Here is a 25,736-nt window from a genome sequence, read left to right as displayed (position 1 = left end):
CATATTAAAGCAACAATTTATTCAGGTTATTGTGAGTATCAGTGATGTTGTGTTAAAAAGAGATGTTGCTTTTGACATCTGCAAACTATTTGGACGTATAGACTGGACACTTGTAAAATAAAGATAAGATTTATTGAGTTTAGGACGCACTGTCCCTTTAGGATGGTATGGAAAACCTTTAGTTTTGGTATTTTATAAACCTGCAAATCCTGTTCTGATGGCAGACGGCCTTTCCAACAAACTTATTGCATATTTTTCTGTCCTACAAAGAAACTCAATTCAGTGTTTTTGAGGCTCACTTATTATACATATATAATATGTGTATATATTTATAATTTAATATGCATTTTGACTGTTCATTTTTTATTAGAATGATGCTTTTATTGGTGGTTTATCCAAATGTTTATGACAACTTTGCTTCATACACAAAGCTTATTATCGCTCTGAAGTGATGTAGAGAGACATCAATGACCGTGTGCTCAAACACCACCAACCTCCACCAAAGTACACTGAGCACCCTTCATGCAGACTTTAGCCGTGCAGTATGATGCGATCAAGAATAGCCCTATCTCAGTGTTGATCCCAAAAAAAACTGTGTTCATTTCATAAGAGGTGCTAAAACAGCAGCGCAAAGTCAGGAAAACATTTATGTGCTTGTCCCAGTGGTAGTGACCTGACAAGATCATGTGGAGGACGAAGAAAGTCTGAGCGTGATGCATTTTTCTTTCTCATTTGATGTCACTATCCTATATGAACTAATGTATGCAATTGTACACTCCAAAAACTATTTTTAACTATTTGTAAGGAGCTGCAAAAATCATAAATAATCAGGCTTACATGGGGCAAAACAGTAAGTCGTTCTTTCCTTCCACATGTGATGGTGCATTCAAGCTATAGAGGCTTCCTAAAGGAATACTGTAACCCACCCCAAATGGCCATTTGTGTATCAATTACTCACCCTGTGTTATGTTAAATTCATGAAGAAAACTTTCTTTCTCACATGGTCTCCACGGTGAATGAAGAATCCATAAACTGAGAAAACTCTTGCTGCATTTAAGTGAAAGGGAACCGCCGTTGACAGCAAAACTATGTCAAAATATCGGTTTATAAACTCTCACAACCTGTGCAGTAAAATCCAAGTCTCATTTATTCAGTCGTTGCTCAGCCCTTTCTGACGAAGAACTGAACAGCAAGTGAAACTTTGTAATCTGTATTCTTTTTCAAAGCCAGACTCCATTGACGAAAGCAGTAATTTTACCTCACTGAACCCAGGAGCTGCTGGTCTACCACTGCCTAGCTTATTTTGTTTGTGTCATTGTGTGATGTTTGTGTTTCAATACATAGGACATGAATGTTTGCCATATTTTATTAAAGGTTACAGAGCTGAGGGGAACACTGTATCTAACTCTCTTTATGTGTAACAAGTTGGTAATTTCTGCCAGCCAGGTCTTAAAAGAAGGCACATCCTCAGTTTTTCAAAGGGTTAAAATATTCCTTTTTGCCACAGTCATGCCATACTTCATTGAATTTTGTTGCAAGTGGGATAGAGCTAATAGATGTCGGGTTCTGCCCAGGATGGCAGTGTGTGGGTCTGGTGTAATATAACAGTTGTATACTTCTGAAAACCACTCAAAAATATCTTTTTTTGCATACCCCTATGACTTAAATTTATCAAGATTTTTCTCCTGTATTGGATTCTCCATTTGCAGCAAAGGTGTGTGAGAAAACCAAAGTTTTCCTCACTAATTCAACATAACATGGGATGAGTAACTGATACACAGATGGTCATTTAGAGGGTGAAGTGGTCTTTTAATGATGTACTTCATATCTTTAAACCAAACTTGGACGGTGGTGGTAATAATAATATTTTGACAAACCATATTTACCTTTGACAAAGTAGGCAATCATACTGATTTGAAAAGTTACGAATTGGAGTTTGAGAAAAAAGGAACCCTAACTCATAACAATGACCTCTAAATTAAAAGGCTGGTATACAGTATGTGTCCTGGTTCATCGCTCTAGAGGCAGCAAAGTTCTCGCTGATCTGAGTCCCCACATACACGATATGGACAAAGGTATTTGGCCACACCTGTTCATTACTGAATTCAGGTGTTTGAATCAGACCCCTTGCCACAGGTGTATAAGATCAAGCTCCTAGTCATGCAGTCTGCATTAGCAAACATTTTGGATACAAAATGGGTCACTCTGAAGAGCTCAGTGACTTCAAGGATGCCACCTTTGCAATAAGGTGATTCGTGAAATTTCATCCCTGCCGGATATTCCACGGTCAACTGTAAGTGATATTATTAGAAAGTGGAAGCGTTTATGAACGACAGCAACTCAGCCACGAAGCGGAAGACCAAGACCTAAGGTGCATGGTGTGTAAAAGTTGCCAGTGCTCTGCTGATTACATCGCTGAAGAGTTCCAAGCTTCCACTGGCATTACTCTAAGCACAAAAACTGTGCGGTGGGAGCATCATGGAACGCGTTTCCGTGGCTGGGCAGCTGCATGCAAGCCTCACATCACAAAGTCCAATGCCAGACATTGGATGGAGTGGTGTAAAGCACACCGACACTGGACTGGAGCAGTGGAAATGTGTTCTGTGGAGTGACGAATCACGCTTCTGTTTGGCAGTCAGATGGGCAAGTCTGGGTTTGGAGGATGCCGGGAGAGTGTTACCAGCCTGACTGCATTGTGCCAGCTTTAGTTTGGTTGAGGAGGGATAATGGTATGGGGCTGTTTTGTAGGATTTGGGCTTGGCCCCTTACATCAAGACAATTTGGGCGATGCTATGCTGCCAACTTTGTGGCAACAGTTTGGGGAAGGTGCTTTTCTATTCCAACATGACTGTGCCCCAGTGCACAAAGACACGGTTTGATGAGTTCGGTGTGGAAGAACCTGCCTCGACCTCAACTCCATGGAGCACCCTGGGGATGAACTGGAATGGAGACTGCGAGCCAGGCCAGTCCAACGTCAGTCTAATCAGTGTAAGGTCAAAGAGGGTCTTATTGGGGTCACACGTTCAATAGAACAACTTGTCAAGCAGCCTGTCCAAGGTTGACTTCTACTAGATCTATGAGAAAGTCAATGATTTGAAAGTCTTCACAGATCAGCGAGGCTCAGAAGTTAAACCCCCACGGCAGCACTCACCTTCTTGGGTTTGGGCAGAACAGCATTGGATGAAATGCACAAGCTGATCGGCCCACTGGAGGGGGTCAGCTGGATGGCGGGGGTAGTTCTGAGGCCAGGTGACCAAAGGCCAAGACCATGTTGGGAACATTTGATGCAGTTTCAATTCATACAAAATCTTGAGATGGTGAAATAAAGGACATGACACAGTAAGACTTGATTTTCATACTGTCTCTTGCGATATGTGAAGTTGTAGCTTACATTTAAATGCCATAACCTTTAGCAGCCACATATTCCAAGAAAAACATGGTTGGTTATAATAAGACCATAAAAAATCTGACAACATAAACCAACAAAATGTTAAAAGCAATTCAATAAATACTGTACAGCATTAAATATTTACAGACTCAATACTTATACTAAGGTGGTGATGAGCAGAAAGAACACTATTAGTGGTTTTATGACAACAAAATGCATGTGACTGTGGGATGACACCACGTGAATATACTGGCCTTGGAAGAGTTAAATGAGTGCTGCTTACTGTAAACGCATTTACATGTTCTTTCGTTGGGATCATTGTGCTTCACTGTCAGTAAAAAAACCGCAGTAAAAACAATCGTAAACATTCAATAAAATCTTAAAGACTTCCCCAAAAAACGCAGTTAAATAATATAAATAGGCATTTTTCATTGTACAAACATAATGTAAACCAAAATATTACAAATAAAACCTACTGAAAAATGATCTTTTTACAGAAAAGAAATCTCAGGAAACAGAAAATAAATTCATACTTAGTGAACCAAATGAAACAGCTCCAAATGAAATCTCAGTGTCTCCTTAGTGCAGAACTGTCCACAAACTTTTGTCCCTTTCCTCCTCACACGAGTCCTTGCCAGTTGTTCCTTGTGACGCAGGGTTGGTAGCAGTGGTGGCTCATCACTGAACAAAGCAACACGAGAGATTAATCATCGACTGTCATCAGTCAAGCTGACCCTCAAATGAGAATCTCACACTTGTGTCTTTCTCACCTGGTGTTTGAAAGACAAACGCCTGAAGAACTTGTTGAGGTCAAACACGCTGGGTTTTACAGGTCCCCCGTTCTTGTTGCCTTCCTCTAGTCTGACAATTTGTCCTTTGGCGATGGCGGCTCTGAGGCTCATGCTCTTGACTATCCGGGCGCCGGGCTGTGAGTCAGGTGTGGGTCGGGAGGATACAGTGATGTAGGTGGCGTCTTTCTGGCGCTCCTGGTAACTCACTGTCAGGCGCAAAGTAGGAGGAAACAGGAGTTAAAACATTTGTGATGCTTCAACATGAGTGTTACTGTGTAATTACTACGTCTTCTACCAGACAGCTTGGTGACCAGACTTTTGGATAGTGAACGATAAAGAATATGATACAAAAATCAATGCATTAAAGTAGATTTGAACCTTTACCTGCCGAGGTGACTGCGGTGTCCGTGGTACTGGTGAGCTCCAGCAGGATTTTGGGATGTGCAGGATGCAACAGGAAAAGTTTTCTAATGAGTGGCTCCACTGCAGCAACACCTGGTGCCACCTACACAGCCAGCGTGGACAGGTGAGTATTTCAGTTATTCAGTTATTACTCAGTTTAAGGCAGTAGCTGAAATGCACAGCTCTCCCCCCAAATCAAAAAATCATATTTTGTCTTTGTCTGAAAAACACCAATGTCTCTCTCCAGACATCATGACCCGGTTACTCAAGATAATCCACAGACCTTGTTGTGAGTTGTTTCCTGTAGGAACTATTTTCTTTCTACTGAACTACACCTGCCAACCGTACCACCGCGCAGAATGATGGATGCACCTACTGCTTGTTCACCTAGCACCACTGAGCTAGCTAACATTTCACACTGCCAAGGAGGACGCCATTTAGTGTTTGAGTTACACGGAAGCCAGTGGGAGCTGAGCACCAGTGAAAGCATACTTTTTTTTTTTTATCACAAGTGGAGCCGTTAAGGTTCATATAGTCATAGCAAACTGTCACGTTACAGGGGTCACACGCAGAACACAAGGTATGTGGACTGATCTTAGACAGTATATGAAAAGACTGACTCACATAACATGGAAGCAAAGTTCACAAGCATGAGTTCCGCCCAGAAACGTTTAGCGTATGCCACCAGCAGCACAGGTTAGCACAACAAGTGCACTGGCATGTGAGTTAGTCACACTATGGCAAGCATATATGAAAAGCTGGAGTTCAAAGAACCGCCTTCGACCTGGTCAGTAATGGAGAGAGAGTTGTGACGAGGATGTCATGTCAGCGCTGCTTTGCCATTGTAGGGAATGTGAATGGAAACAACATGCTAACGCACATTCAAACAAGGTTTATTTTATATTACTCTATGTATTAAGGTATTTTCAATTTCATACTACACAAAATGTCCTACATGAAACTGCACACAACAAGGTCTGTGGATTATCTTGAGTAACCTAGTTATGGTTTCTGGAAAGAGACATTGCTGTATGAAAAATATGTAGCTTTTTGGCCGCTTTGAGCACCACAAACTGAGTGCCATCTTGTTCTATTATGTTGGAGAGAAGGCAGATATCTCTACAGCTGATATCTCCAAGACTCTGCAACTCACACCAAAACAATCTAGACTGATAAACAGCACTACAGGTAAAAGCAAAAATATGTCTTTTTTTATTTTGGGGTGAACTGTCCCTTTAAATAAACTGTGCTCATGATTCATACACAGCAGATTTCATTTGTGTTTCATACATATTTTTGTATTAACAGACGACATATTTGCCTCTATAATCTTATTGTTCTCTACAGCAGACTCACAGTTGCCTTGGTAACATTCTTCACCATTCTGATTGGATCGCTGGCCCAGAAGAGGAAAGCTGATTGGCCGGTTGAGGTGGAGATTGCTGAAGGTTCCAAAACAAGGTGAGGACACACAAACTCTTCGGACCAGAGTGTGTGCCCATTCGACCCATTGACAATCTCAGCCTGGAGGAGAGACCCGGTACAGTTAGAGCAAACACAGAGGTCAGGGTAGATACATCCTTAAAAAGTCTAAATATTTTTCTTTTTTAATATTCCCAAACACAAAAAAGCAGTGTAACCTTGAATTAACTTGAGCCTTGATGTATGAAAGGACTGTTTGTTTTACCTTCATGATGCCGTTTGCTGAATGCTGAATGAAAAGATCAAGGATTCCGTCATCGTTGAAGTGTCCTGGGGCTGGTTGGCTGAGACAGGCGAATAAATATTTTAGGGAAATTTAGCAAAATTCTGACACACAACTTTCTTTGATTCCAGCAGTTCAGAAAGCTTCAGCCATGTTGTCATGTTGGGATCTATGGTGGAACTCTGGTAACCTCAGATTAAAGGAATACAAGTGATAAGTGTCTATCAGTTACTCACCATGTGTTACCTTGAATTTGTGAAGAAAACTTTTTTTTCTCGCATGCAGCCACGGTGAACAAAGAATCCAAAAACAGAGATACTTCTTGATGGAACTGAAGTCAGAGGAGTCTGATGAAAGCATCCGCTCACAAACTTTTGCACAACTCGTGCAGTGTAATCCAAGACTCATTTATGCAATCGTATGCACAGTACTTCCCAAACAGACAGCCCTTTCTGACAGAAAACCGAACTGAAAGCTAAACTCATCTATGCTGTCTCCTTGGCCAGACTCCACTGACAAAAACAGTAATTTTACCTTGCTGAACACAAAAGCTGCTGGTCTATTGCTGCCTCGATCTGTATTTTGTTTGTGTTATTGTGTGACTTTGGTGACTCCAAACTAACCCTGTTAAAACACCAAAGTCACACAATAACACAAACAAACTAACTGATTGAGGCAGCAGAAGCCCAGCAGCTCCTGTGTTCAGTGAGGTAATATTACTGCTTTTTTCAATAGAGCCTGGCATTAAGAGTTAAGCTCAGTTCCTCGTAGGAAAGGGCTGTCTGTTTGGAAAGTACTGAGCGTATGACTGGATAAATGAGACTTGGAATATACTGCACGAGTTGTGTGCAGTTTTGTAAATGCATATTTTGATATGGTTTGCTTTTGGATTCTTCGTTCACTGCAGAGGCAAGCCAGACAAACACAGGTTTCTTCCATAATTTAACACAGCACAGAGGGAGTAAGTGATATACAAATAGTCATTTGGGGGGTGACGTATTCCTTTAAGTCAATTTGTGTAAAACAAAGCAGTGGTACTGTTGGCAGTAGCACATATGTCATGTAGCAGGCTTTACCTGTGAATGGGAGCGGAGTTGTGGGTCCATTCTTTACGTATGTCCTTCTGTCTGAGCACTGACAGTTTGCTGGAGCCGTACACCAGCACCCAGTCGCTCTTGGTGAAGTTGAGATTAGAAACAGTGTCCAGGCTGTTGTGGTTGTTGCCAAAACCAGCCACAAGAGGGAGCAGGAACCCCACGTGCTCTGATCCCCTTAAGAGAAGATACCAAAGGTGTGATTTTTGGCTTCTACAAGTCTGAAACTGTCTCATAAATCAGTCATTACCATATTTTTTCACTGTGTATACAACCCAGAAAACTGAACACTATGTTTCCCCAGTAAGTTAAAAAATCAATCCCCTTTCCAAAAGTGAAAATGCTGGTAAGAGTTGAGATGCTCGAGTCATCTGGAAATTTTATTCTTTCTTGGGTGACTTTGGTGTTTTTCAAACCTGGGACATATTTCCTACCTTTTTGTGTCTAAGTAACTAATGAGAGCAACAGTTTTTGTAGTTGGTCCAGTATTGAGCAGCCGGCACTTGCCAAACTGGCTGCAACATAACCACTCCAGGCATTACGTCCACCAAAAAGCTTGTCTTTGCCACAGACAGACTCAGATTGTTGTTCTTTTCTGACAACTTAGGGAGAGGATCCCTACAGAGATGAACGTTATGTTGAAGAGCAAGATCTTTGCCTTTTTGTTTAGCCAGAAACAGGCCCAACATTGCCATCACCAAACCCACCAGACTCCATTTAAATAAACAGTAATTTTAGCATTGTAAAACACACTTCATTTAAAGTTGACAGAGGCAAAATAAAACTCACAAAAAACATCGTAGTTAATCTCTCCATCATTTTAACAATCACCAACTCTGGTTTTGTTGAAACCCTTAATTCACCCATTTAGATGTGAAAACATGCTGCCTCTATAGACGCTAAAGTGACAGTTTATCTAAATGGAGTCTGGTGGGTTTGGTGATGGTGATTTCAGGGCTGTTTCTGGTTAAACAAAAAGGATCTTACCCTTTAACAAAAAGGTCTGTCTCTGTAGGGATCCTTTCCATAATGTTGTCAGACACTTAAAAAAGTTATCTGAGCCTGTCAGTGGCACTTTTAGTGATTGATGGTGCGAACTTGCCCCAAATGGTTACACTTAATTCTTTCTCAATGCTGCACCGATTTCATAAAGTGTTGTTCCCATTAGTCACTTAGAAACAAAAACAAGGAAAAATAGGATCCAGGTTGAAAAATACCGAACTTACCCTTTAACATGTTTGCAAGTAAACTATAGTTTAAAGATTCTTCTAGATTTCAGAGATCAGTCTTCAAAGTAAATTGTAAAAAATGTTTGAATCTACAAGATAATGTTAATAAAGACAATGAGGAATACAGTTTTTCAAATAATATGACAATAACAATAATGTTTAAGATTCAATTTGGGATTTACAAGTCTAAGCAAGTCAGAGTTGTGTGCCAGTCACTGAGGCATACCTGTAAATGTGTATGAAGGAGGAATTTGTTGTCTTGAGCCCCTCCCACCCTGGATCCTTCCTTTTCAGTGCCTGAGTTAGGGGCATTTTGCCAGTGGCGCGAATGTAGATATCACGCAGAGAGATGGCCTCTACATTACCTGAGAGCAAAAGACATCGAGACAAAGTCTTGTAAACCTGCAGTTACAATGACTCTGAACACACATGGTGACTGTTGATCTTTACGTTCATATTGCTGTTTTATTTCTTTACCTAGTCCAAAGAGGATGTAGTATGCCCCTTGTTGTGTCTCATGCAGTAAAGGACCTATCAGCTTTCCCTGCCCAGTGAGGCTGAACGGCACAGGATGTCCCAGCTGTGCCCCCGTCTGCCCAGAGATCAGTGTCACAGAGAGATCCAGAGCCTGACAAAGAAAAGTTATGCAGTCACTGAATGCAAAAGTTTGGAAACACGATCTGTAAACTTTACGCTCATATTCACATAAAGAGGGAGGCGGCTGTCATAGCTATACCTCGTCTGCAGGCAGGGTGGCTATCAGCAGATCTGGGACTGAGTCACCCTGGAGGTCTGGGAGTAACACCGCCTGGGATTCAATGTCCTTGAGCTGGACCAACCACAAATTCTTCCCTAGAGAGTGAAAGGTAATCTCTTTGACTCTGTTTGAAATGGTTTGAATACCACAGGGGGATTGGGTTTATAGAATTACCTCACTTGTCCAGTTTGGGAGAGAAACTGAGCTCAGGTGTGTGCATTTTTTGCATATAGGCTTTAGAATAAGCAGACAACAGACTGAGACAATATACAAACAGACAAAGGGTTTGTGGAGGTGTTTAGGAGAAACTTTTTGAGCATGCTTGCTACCTCAGCACACAGCACTTCTTAGCTATTTATTCAACCTTTATTCAGTCCTCAACATCTAGTACCTGGTGCTCCTTTTAAGGTAGCTTGTGTTTTTCTGTAAGCGTGTTTTAAAGCTCTAGTGTGTAGGATTTAGGGGGATATATTGGCAGACATAGAATATAATGAAATAAGTATGTTTTTTTTAGAGTACAATCACCTGAAAATAAGAATTGTTTTGTTTTATGTTCCCTTAAAATGAGTCCTTGTCTATGGAGTCTGCCATGTTGCACTGCCATGTTTCTACAGTAGCCCATAATGGACAAACCAAACACTGGCTCTAGTTAGGGCCATTCGTGTTTTCAGGTCAGCCAACTCTGCGATGAGCAGCATAGGAAAAACACTTATTTTTAACGTGAAACTGCTTTATTCAGTGTTTTTATCGTTTTTTATGTCAGGGCCCATTACTTTGGAGAGAAATAGACCACTACAGATAATTCAGATCAAGCCAAAGACTGCTTGAATATCTGTATCAGAAATAAGGTGAGCACACATCTAGTGGCCCCACTGAAACAAGCTGAACATTGTGGGAAAAACTCTGATATGTAACATCAGACTGCTTTATTTAGTGATTTTACCAGTTTTAATCACCTGGTCTGTTTATTTTGGAGAGGAACAGACCTCAGCAGATAATTCGGCTCCTGGTTAAAACCTCCTGAACAATGCACATTGAAGGAAATCTAACCAGGAGAAGTTTCAGCTGGTTGCAATCTGCAATCCTCACCACTAGATGTCGCTAAATCCTACACACCCCTCCTTCAGTGTGTCCTATCTGGATGTGATGTGATGTGATGTGATGTGATGTGTGTTACTGTCTTTTTAAATAGCAGTTTTTACACATGCAAACTAAAGACAAATTTCTGTCATTTGCATCCAAAAAGTAGACAATAAATTATACAGTCTGATTCTATTATTCTAATGGCTAAGTCCTGTGACACATTAAACAGCAAGCTGCGCGTCCTCTAACCTGTGGTGCCGTTGACTGCCGTGACGGTGGATTTGCCGATGAGGAGGACCACAGGTGACGGCTGGGTGTTGTACTGCAGACCACACTGGATGTACGTCACAGAGTCCCGCGTGGTTTTCCTCCATAGCTCCTGACCGCTGACTGCATTCAGGGCCACAACACTGAAAACTGGTAGGAAGAAAGAGAATGATTAATGAACAAAGAGGGAAAACATTGCATTTTCAATACTCATAGGTTAAAGGAACAGTCTGAAAGATATAGGGGGATTTAGTGGCATCTAGTGGTGAGGATTGGAGATTACAGCCAGCTGAAACTTCTCCTGGTTAGAATTCCTTCAGTGTTCGTTGTTCAGGAGGTTTTTATCTGGGGAGTCTCTTCTTCTCCAAAACAAACAGACTGCGTGATAACAACTGGTAAAAGCAGCGAATAAAGCAGTTCTATGTTACGTATCAGTGTTTCTTCTATGCTGTCAGGCATGACACAGACGGGCTGCTCATCCAGCACCTGCTAATCTGTGCTCATCTCTTTTCTCTGGTAACTCAAGATCCAGACGTTCAGAAGGTTTTCACCAGGAGCTGAATTATATGCAGAGGTCTCTTCCTCTCCAAAACAAACACTTTGACTGAAAAAAAGCAGTTTAATGTTAAAAAACATGTGTTTTTCTGATACTGCTCATCGCGGAGGGCATCTAACTATGGTGGCCAATGCCAAAATGTGGATGGGCCCTCTCTAGAGCCAATGTTTGATTTGTCCATTCTGGGCTTCTGTAGTAACCAACCTGGTCTCACTCTGAAGTCATCGAAATACTGTACTTGGGGCAGTGACTTGCGGCTGCAGACACTGACAAAAAAAAGGCTTTCTTTAACATCGGCATGATACGCGGACGGTCGCAGTTATGGTTTAAAACCAGTAACTTTAGTGATTTAAACCAGTAAAAACACTGAATACAGCAGTTACACATCACAAATCAGTGTTTCTCTGCTGTTTGACATGTCGGAGACAGGCCGCTAGCCAAGCACCTGCTAATGTGTGCTCACCTTTTTTCTCTGATAACCTAAGATCCAGATGTTTAGAAAGTTTTTAGTGTGTGCCGGATTATCCGCAGAAGTCCTTTCCTTTCCAAAACAACCAGATCAGGTGATTCAAACCAGTAAAAACACTGTTTTTCAGATGCTCTCATTGCGGAGGGACTGCAAATAGCCCTATCTAGAGCCAGTGTTTGGTTCGTCTGTTCTGGGCCACTGTAGAAACACGACAGTGCAACATGCCCAATTTCTATTTTCAGGTGATTATACACTAAAGAAAACATACTTATTATTTCATGTTCAACTTCTGCCTGTACATCCCCCTACATCCTACACACTGGACCTTTAAAGAAAGGGAAGGAAAATGAGATATACATACTTTTGTTCTCTGGCAGATGGGTGTCATTGGTCAGTTCAGTAACACCCAGAAACACATCCTCCACTGAGTCACCATCGACATCCCACAACGCCAGCGCAGGTGGAGTGACACCTAGACAGAGAAACCACAACGAGGTGAACACCACCCACCTGTAGAATGCTTGTCAGTGTTCGACTGAAGCTTATAAGCCTGCCAGTGGGGAGAAATGTGTGAATCATAAAAAGGAATAAGAGTAATTAAGTATCAAAGCACTAATGATTACATTTCATGGCTAAGGTGTCTGCGTTTGATTTCTAAAATACTGGTTAAATTACTTATGTGTTTTTAGAGACACAATCTGGCTAAGTTTGTATTTGTTTTCACTCTGCGATGCTTTCATAGAGCATGCTGAAACAAGACAGACAGATGCTCACAATCCTGTATAATTATGTCGACTAATTAATGGGTGAGCCAGCATTGTCTCGCCACAGAGACTCCTAAGTATGTTCTTATAAAGAGAGCATTGTAAGTGGCCAGTTGAGAATCTCAAACTCTTCAGTCATTCTGTCTCTGACAATGTGGCTACCGTAAAACTCTGACATTATTCTCTTTACCTCCTGCATCTCCCAGTGCTCTCTCCCACTGCAGCCTCTTTTCCAGATCTCCCTTCTGGCACGGGATCAGAAATGCACACAGCAGCACGAGCAAGGCCGCACACACCAGAGGCACCAGGAAAAACGCACTTCGGACAGCATTCCTCATCCTTATCCTCTTCTCTTCCGCATCAGCACTATGACCCCCCAGCCCTGCACCCCCCAGTGGCCCGGACCCCCCTCTGTCCTCACCGCCCCTGTCCCTGCCAGTGTCCCTGTGGCTCCAGTACTGCATGCCTTTCATATCGTCTCTGTCCTGCCTGCATTTGTTGGGGAGTCGTTCTCTCCATTCGTCCTCCTCCTCCTCCTCGTCCTCCTGCGCCTCGTCTTCGGCCCCCACGAGTCTTCCAGATCTGCCGCCCCGCAGCTTGGAGGAGCCCGTGCCGAGGCAGCTGTCCCTGCCAAGGCCATTTCGGGGGTAGTTGAGCACGAGGTCATCCTCTTCGCTCTCATCCTCGCTGTCTGCTTGGGTGAGGGGGTCGTACTCCCCGAGCTCCGAGCCCTTCTTCCCTGCAGAGGCACATATTAGTCATACACAATTCTCTTACAATACTGATCCTTCCTTTACTCTGGCTACATGAAATTATAAAAAATAAAAACAAGTATTGCAAAAATCAAGAGACATAAATATAAGATAGAATAAAGTATTTGATACACATGTTGATCTGTTAAAACTAACAGCATGCTTTATATACGTTACCCCATTAGAAGGGTAAGAATAAGAATAAAATTACTGTTTCTATTATTTCATCTGTAACATCTTAATACCACCACCACTACCACAATAAAGAAAGGGAATACTTATTGTAATAATTAGTATTAAAATAATTACATGAAGGTTATCTTGAGGTTTTAAAATGTTGAAATACATATATGTATTGCAGCCTGCTCATATTTGGAGATCTAAGACTATAAACAAAGCAAAAGAAAATATTAAAAAAAAAACAAATACTACAACAACTACTAATTGTAATAAAAGGTTTTATCTTATGGTTTAAAAATATAAATAAATAAACAAATAAATAAATAAATATTGTAGCCTGCTCATATTTGGAGACCTAATTCTATAAATAAAGCAAAAGAAAAGATTTTTAAAAATTATACAACTTCTAAAGATGTTTTATGTTACTGTTTTCAAAATAATGAATAAATAAATAAATAAATAAATAAACATTGTAGCCAGCTCATAATTGGAGACCTAAGACTATAAATAAGCAAAGGAAAATATTAAAAACTAAACAGTAATAATGTTTTATTTTAAGGTTTAAAAGAATATATAAATAAATAAATATTGTAGCCTGCTCATATTTGGGGCCTAAATAAATAAATAAATAAATAAATATTGTAGCCTGCTCATAACAGGAGACCTAAGACTGCACATAAAGCAAAATAAATTATTAAAAACCAAATACTACAACCACCAATCGAAATAATGTTTTATCTCAAGGTTTAAAAAAATATATAATAAAATAAATAAATAAACATTGTAACCTGCTCATATTTGGAGACCTAAATAAATAAATATTGTAGCCTGCTCATAATTGGAGACCTAAGACTGTTAATAAAGCAAAAGAAAATATTAAAAACTAAATACTACAACTACTGATAGTATTAATGTTGTATCTTATGGTTTAAAACAAATTATGAATAAATAAATATTGTAGCCTGCTTATATTTGGAGACCTAAGACTGTTAATAAAGCAAAAGAAAATATTAAAAACTAAATACTGCAAATACTAATAGTATTAAGTATTTAGTAATAAAATCGTGGTTTAGTTATAAGTAAATAAATATTGTTGCCTGCTCATAATTGGAGACATAAATAAATAAATAAATAAATAAAGCAAAAAATCGAAATAAAAAATAAATACAACTACTAATTGTAATATTAAGTATTATAATGATTTAATAAATGTTATCTTGTGATTGAAACAATTATAAATAAATACTGTAGCCTCATAGTTGTACACTAAGACTAAAAAATAGCTAAAGAAAATAATACATACTACAACACGTATTATTACAATAACACAAGTAATAATGCACATCACTAGTAATTACATAATAACAGTTTATATACAGTAAAATATTCTTCCTGGCGTCACATGTAATATTTATGTTGATACTTGTCTTGTTTACCCTCCAGGGGCCGGTCAGTTTATGTTGTGTTACCGTTAGCTAGCAGCTAGCTTACAGCCTTTGATGGAGAGATGTCAACATGCTGCTCCACACACACAGAAACCCTCCTCCATGTTTAATTACATCATGTGGGCAACATGTCCATTAAACCTGAGCCGATATGGGACACATAATAAGTGTGTGTGTGTGACGAAGCGGCGCATTAAATGAATCAACTGCATGAGGGCTGAGTACCGATACAGATTCCTCAGAGACCACCAACGGTTGAACCTGACTGATAATGGCTTCTTCTGTGAATTATCATCTGATGTAAGTCTGTTTCGGCTCTTTAAATGTCTGGTTGAAATGTGTGTGGCGCATCTTACCGGGTAATTTGAGGGCACGGGACAGAGCTGCAGCCATTTCTCCTCTAACGGATCCGAGAGACAGCGACGTGATGAAGCGGTGATGAAGAGCTCGAGGGCACCGACCCAGCTGGTTGGATCTGCGCCTGTCCAACTGCATCCTGGGAGTTGGAGTTTTTACTACAACCAGTGTTTTATGGCTGGATTCTTACACCTAACACCACAAAATTAGTATTAAAAAGAAGTTATGTGTTTAGCTGGGCTTATTAGATTGTTTTCAGGAAATTCACATTACATTTATTTACACAAACGTTACATATTAAATTAAATAAATTCAAGTAATGCCTCTGTCCTCGACCATGTGATCTCACAAAGTGTTTTATCATTTCCCAACTGGCACTTTCAGCCCTATGATGCAACATTACACTCCTGTAAATGACATATATTTAAACTGATGTGTACCCTGCATCAGAGGCATGGGCGGATAGTGAGGCAATGGGCTCCTGGGCACAGACGAGCAAAAGACCCAATTGCGCTATAGGGCTGTTACAAAGTCCCTTCTTCATGCTGCCTTTGCATTTTTACACAGGACCAAACAATGACTGCATCATTCTGCTCTAGTGTATGACTTTAAAGAGTTCAAAAGAGGCACGACAGGCACGACATGTAACACAACAGCGTTGGCCTTTAGTGTGACATATACGTGTCGGCGGCGCTTTTTGAGCAGTAACATGGACATTAACATGGCATTAACAATAATTTACTGTCTTTGTTATACAGGGTCTGATCTCGTTTACTACTTGGAGGGTAAGGAGCTCCTGGACCTTTTGTTTTCCAAATTTACGGACATTTTTGGCTGCTGTTCTTCCTCTTTCAGTTAGCTGCTAACTGCTAACAGCTTCTTTTAAATCTCCCATGGAGGACTGCATGCATAACACTTCATGAAAACATAACACCTGTGCCACCCTGTCTTCCCGACTGTCCTGTTAATACAGACGTATAGTTTCTCAAAGTCAAAGTGAGAATCCTTAAACTGCTGAATCTCAAGGAGGCTACGTCATTGAATCCCGCCGAAGGACTGTTCCAGTGTCAAGGATCCTTCGAATGCTACCAAGGACCGAGTCTTTCCTTCAGAAAATTTTCATGGATGCATGCAGGCAGGCATGAAGTGCCCACAATTCTTTTCCCACGTTTGCCTGAACTGTAGGTGGGGCCTCTTCAATGACGCACACCTGGAGACACTTGTTAGCCTGTTCCAATGTGTGTTAACTGAATGCTAGTAGGGAGTCCTGCCATCCTCTGTGGGGACCGACTTGGAGGGACCCATCCTACCAAGGAAGCATCCTTGGCTTTGAGAAGCAGTGATTGTTTCTGTGCTGTCACTATTACCGATGCCGACTTAAAAGTGAGACAACTCTGGCGTCGAGGCGGCGTCACTGTGTGATATTCCTGCTTTGAAGTGGCAGTAGTCACTTCGTAGTCTTTCATAGTCCTTTTGCGTCTCTGCGGTAATTTTGGGTCTTTTTTGGTTGTTTTGTGTTGCTTTGTAGTCATTTTATGTCTCTTTGTGGTTGTTTTGCCCCTGTTTTTGGTTATTTTGTGTCTCTCTGTAGTTCCTTTGCGTCACTTTGTGGTCATTTTGGACGCTGTGTTAATTTGAGTGACACTTCAATGGGCCTGTGGATGGTGGGCCTGTTCAGTAATCCATCCATGATCAGAGGGGTATCACGGCAGCTCAACTGTGTGTTATTTTTAAGGACGAAATTTGTGTTTTCATTGTATTTTATTTCATTATAATACCTGTAGCAAAGACTTTTTTTCTTCTATATGTGTGAATACAATTAATTGAACATACTGTTGGATTTGTCCTGTCTCAATGTTACAGATAGTATCCACACAGCTCTGTTTTTAAGTTCATATTCTGTTTGTTGTTAACAGTTTTGGGGGTCGGGGAAGGTCCTAGATCCACGAGGCATCTCGCAAAGTAGGCGAGTCACCTCAGCAGACAGACCTGTGCCCTTTCAAAAATTCATCTCGAAATGTTATCGAGGATACGGGCGTCACCCCGCATCGTTATTTTCCTTACTCATCAGTTTAAGGCATGACGAGTAGATTGTCGAAGACCGGCATAGAGGCTGTGCCCAGATGTACTCTGTTAGGGTGCCAAATGTGCTCGCTGGCAGCACTTTATTTTACTCTCTACAACTAGCTACACATGTATGTGATAATAGATTTTGAAAATCAAACCTCAAATAGTGTTTTAAATCTCGTTAACTACATTTATTTGGACACTTTTTGTGATTATTTCGCGCAAAGGCTCATGGGTACCGAAGCACGTACAGTGTAAGCATTTTGGTCAAGAGTAATCGATCGCAGAGTATTAATTTCTAATGAGACCGTGGTTACCCGATGTGTAGACTGTGTGTTTAAAGATTACATTGACATTTCTATTTCATTCCAAAGCGCAAGATTAACAAATATTAATTTTCAAACACCGAAACATGTCGTCGGTTCCCCACATAAAATTTGCATTTTGGCCCTGACCGTCTTCCGTAGCGCTAGGTGAAAACTTCTCCTGCACGCATGCGCTGTGAGGCATAGTGAGAAAATGGCAGACATCTCTTTGGATGAAGTGATACGACAGCGCGGTATTAACGCCAAGGCACCCATTAAACGGTATTTAAACTATCAGTGCACGGATAGATGTTTGCTTGTCGAGGAAGGGACAGTTTGTAGTAACATTTCAAAACGCATAACGTGAATTTAGAGGTGTTGGTAGCTAGTTGGCTAACGTTAGCTAACGTTAGCTAAGGCTAGCCCATTTCAGCAAGCAGCGAGTACATCGCAAACGATCGGCTAAACTGTATTAGCTGTAGGCCTTTGGGTTTAAAGCAATTCGTCGTTAAACTTGGAAGATACGTTGTAATTATTCAACCAAACTAGTATTCAGTAGTTGTGATAAAGCTTAAACTTGAAAAGCCCCGACCAATTTGCGTAGGTTTGTAGTTTCATTTTACGACTTAGCTGCCGTAGCTAGTTAGCAAGCTAATATTTATGTTGGCAGCAAAGAAGGTTGTTGCACCCACTTACTAAACAAATGTAGTTGCTGTAACCATTTGGTTAAACGAGAGCGGTGGCGTGTTTAAGTGAATGTTTTAAACTTATTACCATCCACAGGTGTGTGAGAAAATACAGGCCAAATTATATTTTCATAATGTCCGTGCAACTAGCAGGGCCCAGCACGACAGCAGTCAAATGCGTTTTCTTTGTACTGCGTGAAAAATAACACTTTCAATACATTTTTCCTGTTATATTATTGTTGTTGTTATTTTAAGCCTCCCCCCTAAAAGTCAACATCTATGTATATTTATCAATCAATCAATCAATCAATCAATTTTATTTATAAAGCCCAATATCACAAATTGCAATTTGACTCACAGGGCTTTACAGCATACGACATCCCTCTGTTCTTAGGACCCTCGCAGCAGATAAAGAAAAATTTATGAACTTTATGGTTTGGAATGAAGCAATGTCTAATCCTAATGGGTGTTGCAGTATGTGGTGGGAATTCCGTATCTACTGCTTATTTATATATCTTATATTTTATGTATACACAATGTTGAAGTCATGACCATATTCTCATCTCAAGCTCAGTCAAGCTTCTTCTCCTTAATAAGAAAACTCTGTGTCTGGGGGAAAGATAAGATAAGACAGCCAAGTATAAGTTGTTATGAATGCCTGTACTGTTAGACAGACAGGATTTCTGTTTATTTTTTTCTGTCACTGAATGTAGGAGAATTTTTGCATAACATTTGGAAGTAACTTATTCGACTTCTGTTCTTCTTTCTTACAGGCCCATGTTTGGACGGGGTGCAGGAGGGGTTGGCAAAAGTTTTGATGCCCGGCAGAAGATTGGGGCTAATGATATCAGACAGCGGCTTGGAGGAGGAGCAGGAGGAGGAGGAGGAGCAGGTAAGGGCCAACATTACTGCCTTGACAAAAAAAAAAAAGTTCCCTAAACTAATACTTACATTTAGTGAAAAAACTGACTATGAGTGTTTATGTTTTGGAGATTAACATGAAGTTTGCCTCAATATTTTTCCCGTCTCCCCTCAGGCTTTCAAGTGAAAGACGCCAGAGAAAAGCTGGGTCAGAAAGATGCTCGCTTCAAAATCCGCGGCAGGGGAGGAGGAGGAGCAGCAGGAGGAGTGCAGGATGCTCGTCAGATGATCAACTCACGCAAACAGGGGCAGAATCAGTTCGGCGTCCCTGCACAGACCACACAAAACACGGCGGTAACGCACCATCTGCAGAGCCAGACACTTGTGCCGCAGATACAGATACACACGAACAACAACCTCGCCGGCGTGAACACGAGGCAGTTTGCCCCCAATGTACAAGGACTGAATGCGAGGGGCACAACGCTACAGCTGAACAATAATAAGAGAATGATGGATGCTCGTGATAGACTGAGCCTCAAGAGGAGCATTGGAGGGACACCGACACAGGCAGCTGCTGCACCACCACCCCTAAAAATAACCAAGACCATCCAGGTGAGGTTAAAATAAGTTACTTTTTTTTATAGCAGATCAGTGACATTGCCTGCATGTATGTATACTTGTTGAAGCCTAAAAGCACATTGCCATGCTTTCTGTATTTTAATGTTTCATGCTTGTCTTTACAGCAACGTCCAGTAGGAGCAGGGATGTTGGGTGGAATACGCGCAGCTACACAGGTAAAGCTGTTTTTCCTGACATGGTTAAACAAGACGGATTGAGAGTAATGAAAATATTCTCCTTAAAGTGAGCACAATGTGTCCCTTGTATTATGCCTTAGATTGTAAAACATGGTATTAAAATCATATATTTTGTCTCCCACAGCCTCTCTCAAATGAACATGAAGGCACCCACAGTAAACAAATAAAAATCACTACAGCTAATAATATGCTACAGTCACGGGTAAGAGCTGCTTCATGACAGCTGACTTATCTAATCCTGAATCCACACAGAAACTCAAACATATAATTAAATTATTGTTAATCCAGTGACTGATTCCCACATGGACTTTGCATTTTTTTTGTTACATACAGCCTGGTGCAGTGGGCTCCACATTCTCCATGTCGGCTCCAATCACCAAGGTGGTTAAAAATGATGCTTACACAGCCCCACGTCCTCCTGTCCCTGTGGCTCCCACCCGGCCTAACCCCAGCATGGCTTCCACCCGGCCCTCAGCTGCAGCCTTACAACCAGTCTCCAGGACTCTCCAGCAGAGCACAGCGGAAACCAGCACAGCAGCTCCTGCTCCCCCTCAGGTAAACATTCCTGCGTGCATCTCAGTGTGCACACATTCTCTGCCTTAGTAGCTTGTGTATTTTGCATTGGTGTTGCCAACATTGTGTGGAAAAGCTCTTAAAGGGAAACGTTTGTATTTTTCAACCTGGACCCTACTTTGCCTAGACAGGCTAGTCTAGTACTGAGAGAGCCACTGCAGCAAAACAGGCTGCAATGTAATCCGTACGGGCAACTTTAGATTGTTATTTTAAGTGTCTTCTGCTGATCCGATCTGTTTGTTAGTGTGTGTGTGTGTGTGTGTGTGTGTGTGTGTGTGTAACCGAGTCTTGTTCAAGAGGAACTCTTGTCTGAAATCTCTTGGACTCTTTCACAAAATCTGCTAAATATAGAGTCCGCCAGGAATGAGTCCAGGAACAGGTTTTCGTTTACTCCCATCATGCTTTCCTCCTCCCTTACCCTCTTTCAGTAAAATAGCTGACCTGGATCTGCTGATCTCCTGTCAGTATTTGGGGTTTACCCCAGTAATTGAATGTAGGATTTAATGCGATTAGCCTGACATCTGTTCGGTAAAAATGTTGGTGCTTCCAAGGCTTTCCGACACACAGTCACTGCAGTGACTTGAAATGAAAATAAACAAAATGATTTCATGAGCTGACCGCTTCATTGTGGCGTCAGTACTTAAATAGCTGTAACTGTTACGATGGGAAAACTGAATACAAGCTGAGACATTTGGCACGTTAGCATAACCATCATGCTTGGTTATGTTAGCCGTTTTGATTGCATATGCTTGATCATGTGGCATTGTCCTATTTTTTTCTAGCCTGCTTTCAGTCCGTTGGAGGGGACAAAAATAACAGTGAACAACCTGCACCCCCGGGTCACAGAGGAAGACATAGTTGTGAGTAAATCACACTGACGCCAATAACCTTCTGTAATGTTTGCTCTTCAGTGATGTGCTGCCTGCTGTAGCGCCATGATGACTCATCCTGTGTGTTTGTACTTTACATCTGTTTGTCCATAGGAACTGTTCTGTGTGTGCGGGGCCTTGAAGCGAGCACGACTGGTGAAGGTGGGTGTGGCTGAAGTGGTGTTTGTGCGTAAAGAGGACGCCGTGAGCGCATACAGGAAGTACAACAACCGCTGCCTGGACGGTAAGTCCCAGTGGCAAGGACACACACATCAAATGGTTCTCTGTTTTTTAGGGACTAGCTTCAGTTTTGCAAGCAGGACAATGACTACAGTACTGAGTTTGCTGGTTAGGAACATCACTGTAGATGTCTGTTAAAACAAAGTGCTGTTGTTGAACTAAAGGATAGCCAAGTTAGATGAATTTAACATCACTTAAACTGTCAATAGCCAGATTGAAAGACTTTCATTCAGTGTGTTTATTTATTTTTTAAAATCCTTTCCTCTTTTCCTCCTCCAGGCCAACCCATGAAGTGTAACCTTCATATTCAGGGAAATGTCATCACTTCCGATCAGCCCATTCTATTGTAAGTGAGCCTGCAGGGCTTCATTCCTTCTTTACTTCCATCAAGGAGGTCATGTTTGTTTGTTTGTTTGCTGGTTTGTCTGTCTGTCAGCAGGATTATGGGGAAAACTACTGGCACAGTTTTCATAAAACTTGGTGGAAAGGTGTAGCCAAGTGGGGGGTCTCACAGTCATGAAATTCCTGGAAAAAAAATACAAAATTAGAAAAGCCATTTCCCAGATGGGACTGTCTAACATTCCCGCCATCAAGAAAACTACTAAAGCCGTTTGCTTATCCACAAATGCCTTATGCTAAAGGCCAAAAAAACATCAAGACAACCAAAACGTCGCTCAACATATTGCCAGCATCAGCGCATTTTCTACGCATGCCATAGCCAGGCCAGATAACGCTACCGCTCTGTGTTGACTGTATGTGCAGTCACAAAGGCATTGAATTCCATATCCCATGCTACATTTTTGCTGCAGCGTGTCTCTTTGCTCACTGGTTAGGAGCCACATTATTGCACCCTATGATCGCTATACAGGCCTTACCCATTTTAAACTACTTGTATAAAGTCACGGACATTTGTTGAAAAATTGTGAAAAGTCGTGGAGAGGTTTTGAACACAGTTTTTATACACTAATCACTTTTTGATTTTTGTTAACATTGTGAGAAAACACATTAGGCCTTGGCAGAGGTCTGCGCTTTCCAAGTGCCCTTCTTGTCTCTAATTAATCTGTTGACTGTTTATAGCCACACATTTTGCTTATGTCCTCTGAGCTGTAATTTGGCACCACACAGAGCTGAAGTTCGTGTCAACCTTTTTATTTCCTTTCAGTATAAAGAATAGAGACATTACATCTATTCAATTAGCTATCCAGGATTCCTTTTGTTAACTGCCTTATTTGAATAAGCATTTGTATGTTTGGTCCGCTGTTAAGTGGTACATTGAGCTGCCTTTGATGAAGCAGTTACTCAGATAACACATTTTGTGGATGGATTATTCAGTCTACGTCACTGGTTCTACAAGTATGGTACGTGTACCACCTGTGTTGCGCAAGCTCCCTGTAGTGGTATGGGGAAGAATATTCAAAAATATTTACAAAAAATGAATTGATTAAAGTTAATAAATGCGGTCAGAGTCTCAAACTTGGAACGAGATCCAATCAAACAGTGAAAATAGGCAATGCGATCGAATATATCAAGATTATGTCACTGTATTACCTGTTTCTCAACTGCAGTGTTTTTAGAGACATTTTAGTGCCATGTTTAGCTGTAATAGTGAGAGTTTGTGAACAGGAAGTGGGCGCCATACTGTTTCCTGCTCAGTGACAATGGAGGATGTAAAACTAGGCAGCGCTGATCAAATATAAACCAGTATTCTGAAACTGAGTTGTCCATTTCCTACCTCAAATAATTACAGAAAAATATTTTAGCTTACTGTTTAACTGTAATATGACATCATTTGTTACCAGATGGCTGTTGTTGTTTCAAATGAAGCGTTAACATCGAGTCACCCACCAGCATGAGCACATATTGGTCTGGTGCAGTGCAGTGCATTCTGGTAGTTGTAGGTTTTCTCCCGCTTGAGCAAAAGTATCCTTTTTCTCTGATCATATAGCACCAATTTCAAAAGTATTTGCCTCTTTGTACAGAATAAACAGCCTCGTTTTATTAAAGGCCATCTTTCCAGCAGTGAAATACTTCTTAAAGGAAGTGTATGCCATTGGCTGTTGCTGTGTTTGTTGCTTGCTCTATCCACTAGAGTCTAAAGAATGTGTGACAACTATAATTCAGAATATAATGTGCAGAAGTTATGTTTTTTTGGACTAAGACAGGTTGGACCCTGTTAATTGTTTTATGCCTATTGTGATCTCGTGTCATTCTCTTCCTGACTCCTGCAGGAGGCTCAGTGACACTCCCGGCGCAGGCAGCAGTACAAAGAAAGACGGTCTGCCTCCCTCCTTGTCACGCCCCGTCGGTCAGAGAGCTTCCTCTCAGCCCACTCCAGAGGTGGACCCCCAGACCATCCTCAAAGCTCTGTTCAAGTCCACCGCACAGTCCACCTCCACCACTGAGCCCCCCAGCTCACAGGCCACCGCCTTCCGCATCAAGATATAGCTCATGTCTCATGTGAATACACTGTCTCTGTTCATAAACATATTACTGCATTCTCAGTGTTCCTCATTCTCTCATATGAAACTGATTTTTACACATTTGATATACCTGACTTCTCCGAACGGGAAATTCATGGACACGCAAAATCTTGTTTTTGGTTTTGTGCTGTCCAAATGTCACCCGTTTGTCTCTGAGATGGACCAGTGGAGGGAAGTGTGAGGTGATAAGTTGTTTTAATCCAATGTGGTGGGGGATGCCAAATCAAACTGGATGTGTAGGGATTTTTTTTAATTTTTCATTAATTCAACACCAGCCCATTTGAATATGTTGTTTTTTTAATACTCACCCTTGAGTCCCACAAAAGAAGAGAAACTAGAAAAAAGGAGATTAAAAAAATCAAATTATCAGACACTGAGCAGCATTGTCACGATGGAGAGAATTATTTTGTTTAATACCCATACATCCACACATTTGTATTCAGTTTTATTGTCCGTACCTCTTGTTAGATTTTCTCTGGTGCAAACAGACCATAGAAATGAAACAGAATACAGTAGAAGAACAGTAGATACCATATCTATCTGATTAGGCAGGACAACGAAACTATGTTCAGTAAATCATTGCCACAGCTCGACCTTTCACATGTAAAATGACTGAAACACTTGTGAGTAAATCAGGGATGTTCAGACAAACTATAACCATCATTTCAGTAAACCAGTTTTCAGATGGTCATATGTTGTGTTTTTGTTTTCACCATCCTTGTGGCATCCAGATTCTTCTGTGCTCTACTTGGGACTGGTTTTACTCAGTTTTGAAGCAGTGTATGTTTAATTCTTCCTAGTATACATTATATTTGATTTTTGTTCAAAGACTGTAAATTACTTTCTGTTGCTTTCTTGGTATGTCAGTCAAGAGACTAGAGAGGTCAGATCTGTCTGTGAATTGTCGCCATTAAATATTTAGCTTTGTAGTCTGAGACTCGTCTTTCCTGCCTGCCATGTGATGATGCATTTTAACAGAGATCTGCCTAAATGCTGTACTGACATACAGCTTGACAGTCTTTATAAAAACTTAAGACCAGTAATGAAATTACATATTTTCTTAAGTGCTGTCAGTGATTCCAATTTTCAGAAGCCTGAGGTTGGTAATTAACATTACCTTACCTTACTGTTTCAAATTTAGATTGTGAGCTACAGAGGAATGCCCTTTTCTCCTGGACATGAAACTCCACATATATTACACAGTTACAACTAAAATCCAACAGCAAAAAGTCTTAGAAATTTGTTTAAAGCTGGAATATTAAATGATTTTAATATTTATTTTATCGTTCTAACCACTTTTTTAATTGGGTTCTCAAGTACAAAGTGTACAGGATCATTGCACTTGTAAATTGTTTGGCAAAAATATAAAAATATCACATTAGGATCAACAATACAACATGTTTTTATATAAACCATATATGTACATACACGATAAATAAAAACCAACTAAACCAGCCTGACAGCACAAAAAAAACGAACCAAGAAAAAGAAAAAACAACACAATACCTTTAAACAATGAACAAAGTTGTTCATCAAGTAATTTTAGATGCAGTTTTTTGGTACAAATTTTATTTTGTTATGCTGAAAATGATTACATATTA

The 25,736-nt window shown here is 40.8% G+C and overlaps 4 protein-coding genes and 1 non-coding gene across 5 annotated transcripts in view; 2 read left to right on the top strand and 3 right to left on the bottom strand.

Moving 5' to 3' along the window:
* The window catches only part of srebf2 (sterol regulatory element binding transcription factor 2), a 597,702-nt gene that overhangs the window by 78,430 nt on the left and 493,536 nt on the right, over nt 1-25,736 (top strand). The gene's annotated exons all lie outside the window — the stretch shown is intronic.
* zgc:65811 (uncharacterized protein LOC393524 homolog) overlaps nt 1-25,736 on the bottom strand; it is a 635,041-nt gene that overhangs the window by 217,447 nt on the left and 391,858 nt on the right. The gene's annotated exons all lie outside the window — the stretch shown is intronic.
* On the bottom strand, nt 2,571-15,492 carry fam234b (family with sequence similarity 234 member B). The gene is made up of 13 exons (XM_049562056.1): nt 15,239-15,492; nt 12,696-13,244; nt 12,103-12,213; nt 10,699-10,866; nt 9,346-9,461; nt 9,087-9,237; nt 8,836-8,974; nt 7,363-7,557; nt 6,269-6,347; nt 5,938-6,105; nt 4,564-4,684; nt 4,159-4,385; nt 2,571-4,069 (listed from the first exon to the last, which is right to left on the bottom strand). The coding sequence occupies exons 1-13, from the start codon at nt 15,375-15,377 to the stop codon at nt 4,067-4,069; spliced, it is 2,166 nt and encodes a 721-aa protein (XP_049418013.1). The 5' UTR covers nt 15,378-15,492; the 3' UTR covers nt 2,571-4,066.
* On the bottom strand, nt 17,167-17,320 carry LOC125880218 (U12 minor spliceosomal RNA). Its single transcript, XR_007448031.1, has one exon. It is a non-coding gene; the product is annotated as a U12 minor spliceosomal RNA (small nuclear RNA).
* poldip3 (polymerase (DNA-directed), delta interacting protein 3) lies at nt 17,788-25,064 on the top strand. Its single transcript, XM_049562072.1, has 10 exons — nt 17,788-17,893; nt 19,071-19,189; nt 19,334-19,770; nt 19,902-19,952; nt 20,098-20,175; nt 20,307-20,528; nt 21,329-21,406; nt 21,530-21,659; nt 21,935-22,001; nt 23,884-25,064. The coding sequence occupies exons 1-10, from the start codon at nt 17,826-17,828 to the stop codon at nt 24,098-24,100; spliced, it is 1,467 nt and encodes a 488-aa protein (XP_049418029.1). The 5' UTR covers nt 17,788-17,825; the 3' UTR covers nt 24,101-25,064.

This window comes from Epinephelus fuscoguttatus, linkage group LG19 (assembly GCF_011397635.1).
Source record: "Epinephelus fuscoguttatus linkage group LG19, E.fuscoguttatus.final_Chr_v1".
Taxonomy (NCBI): domain Eukaryota; kingdom Metazoa; phylum Chordata; class Actinopteri; order Perciformes; family Serranidae; genus Epinephelus; species Epinephelus fuscoguttatus.
Note: the sequence above shows the minus strand (reverse complement) of the source record. Positions and strands in the feature narration are given on the sequence as shown.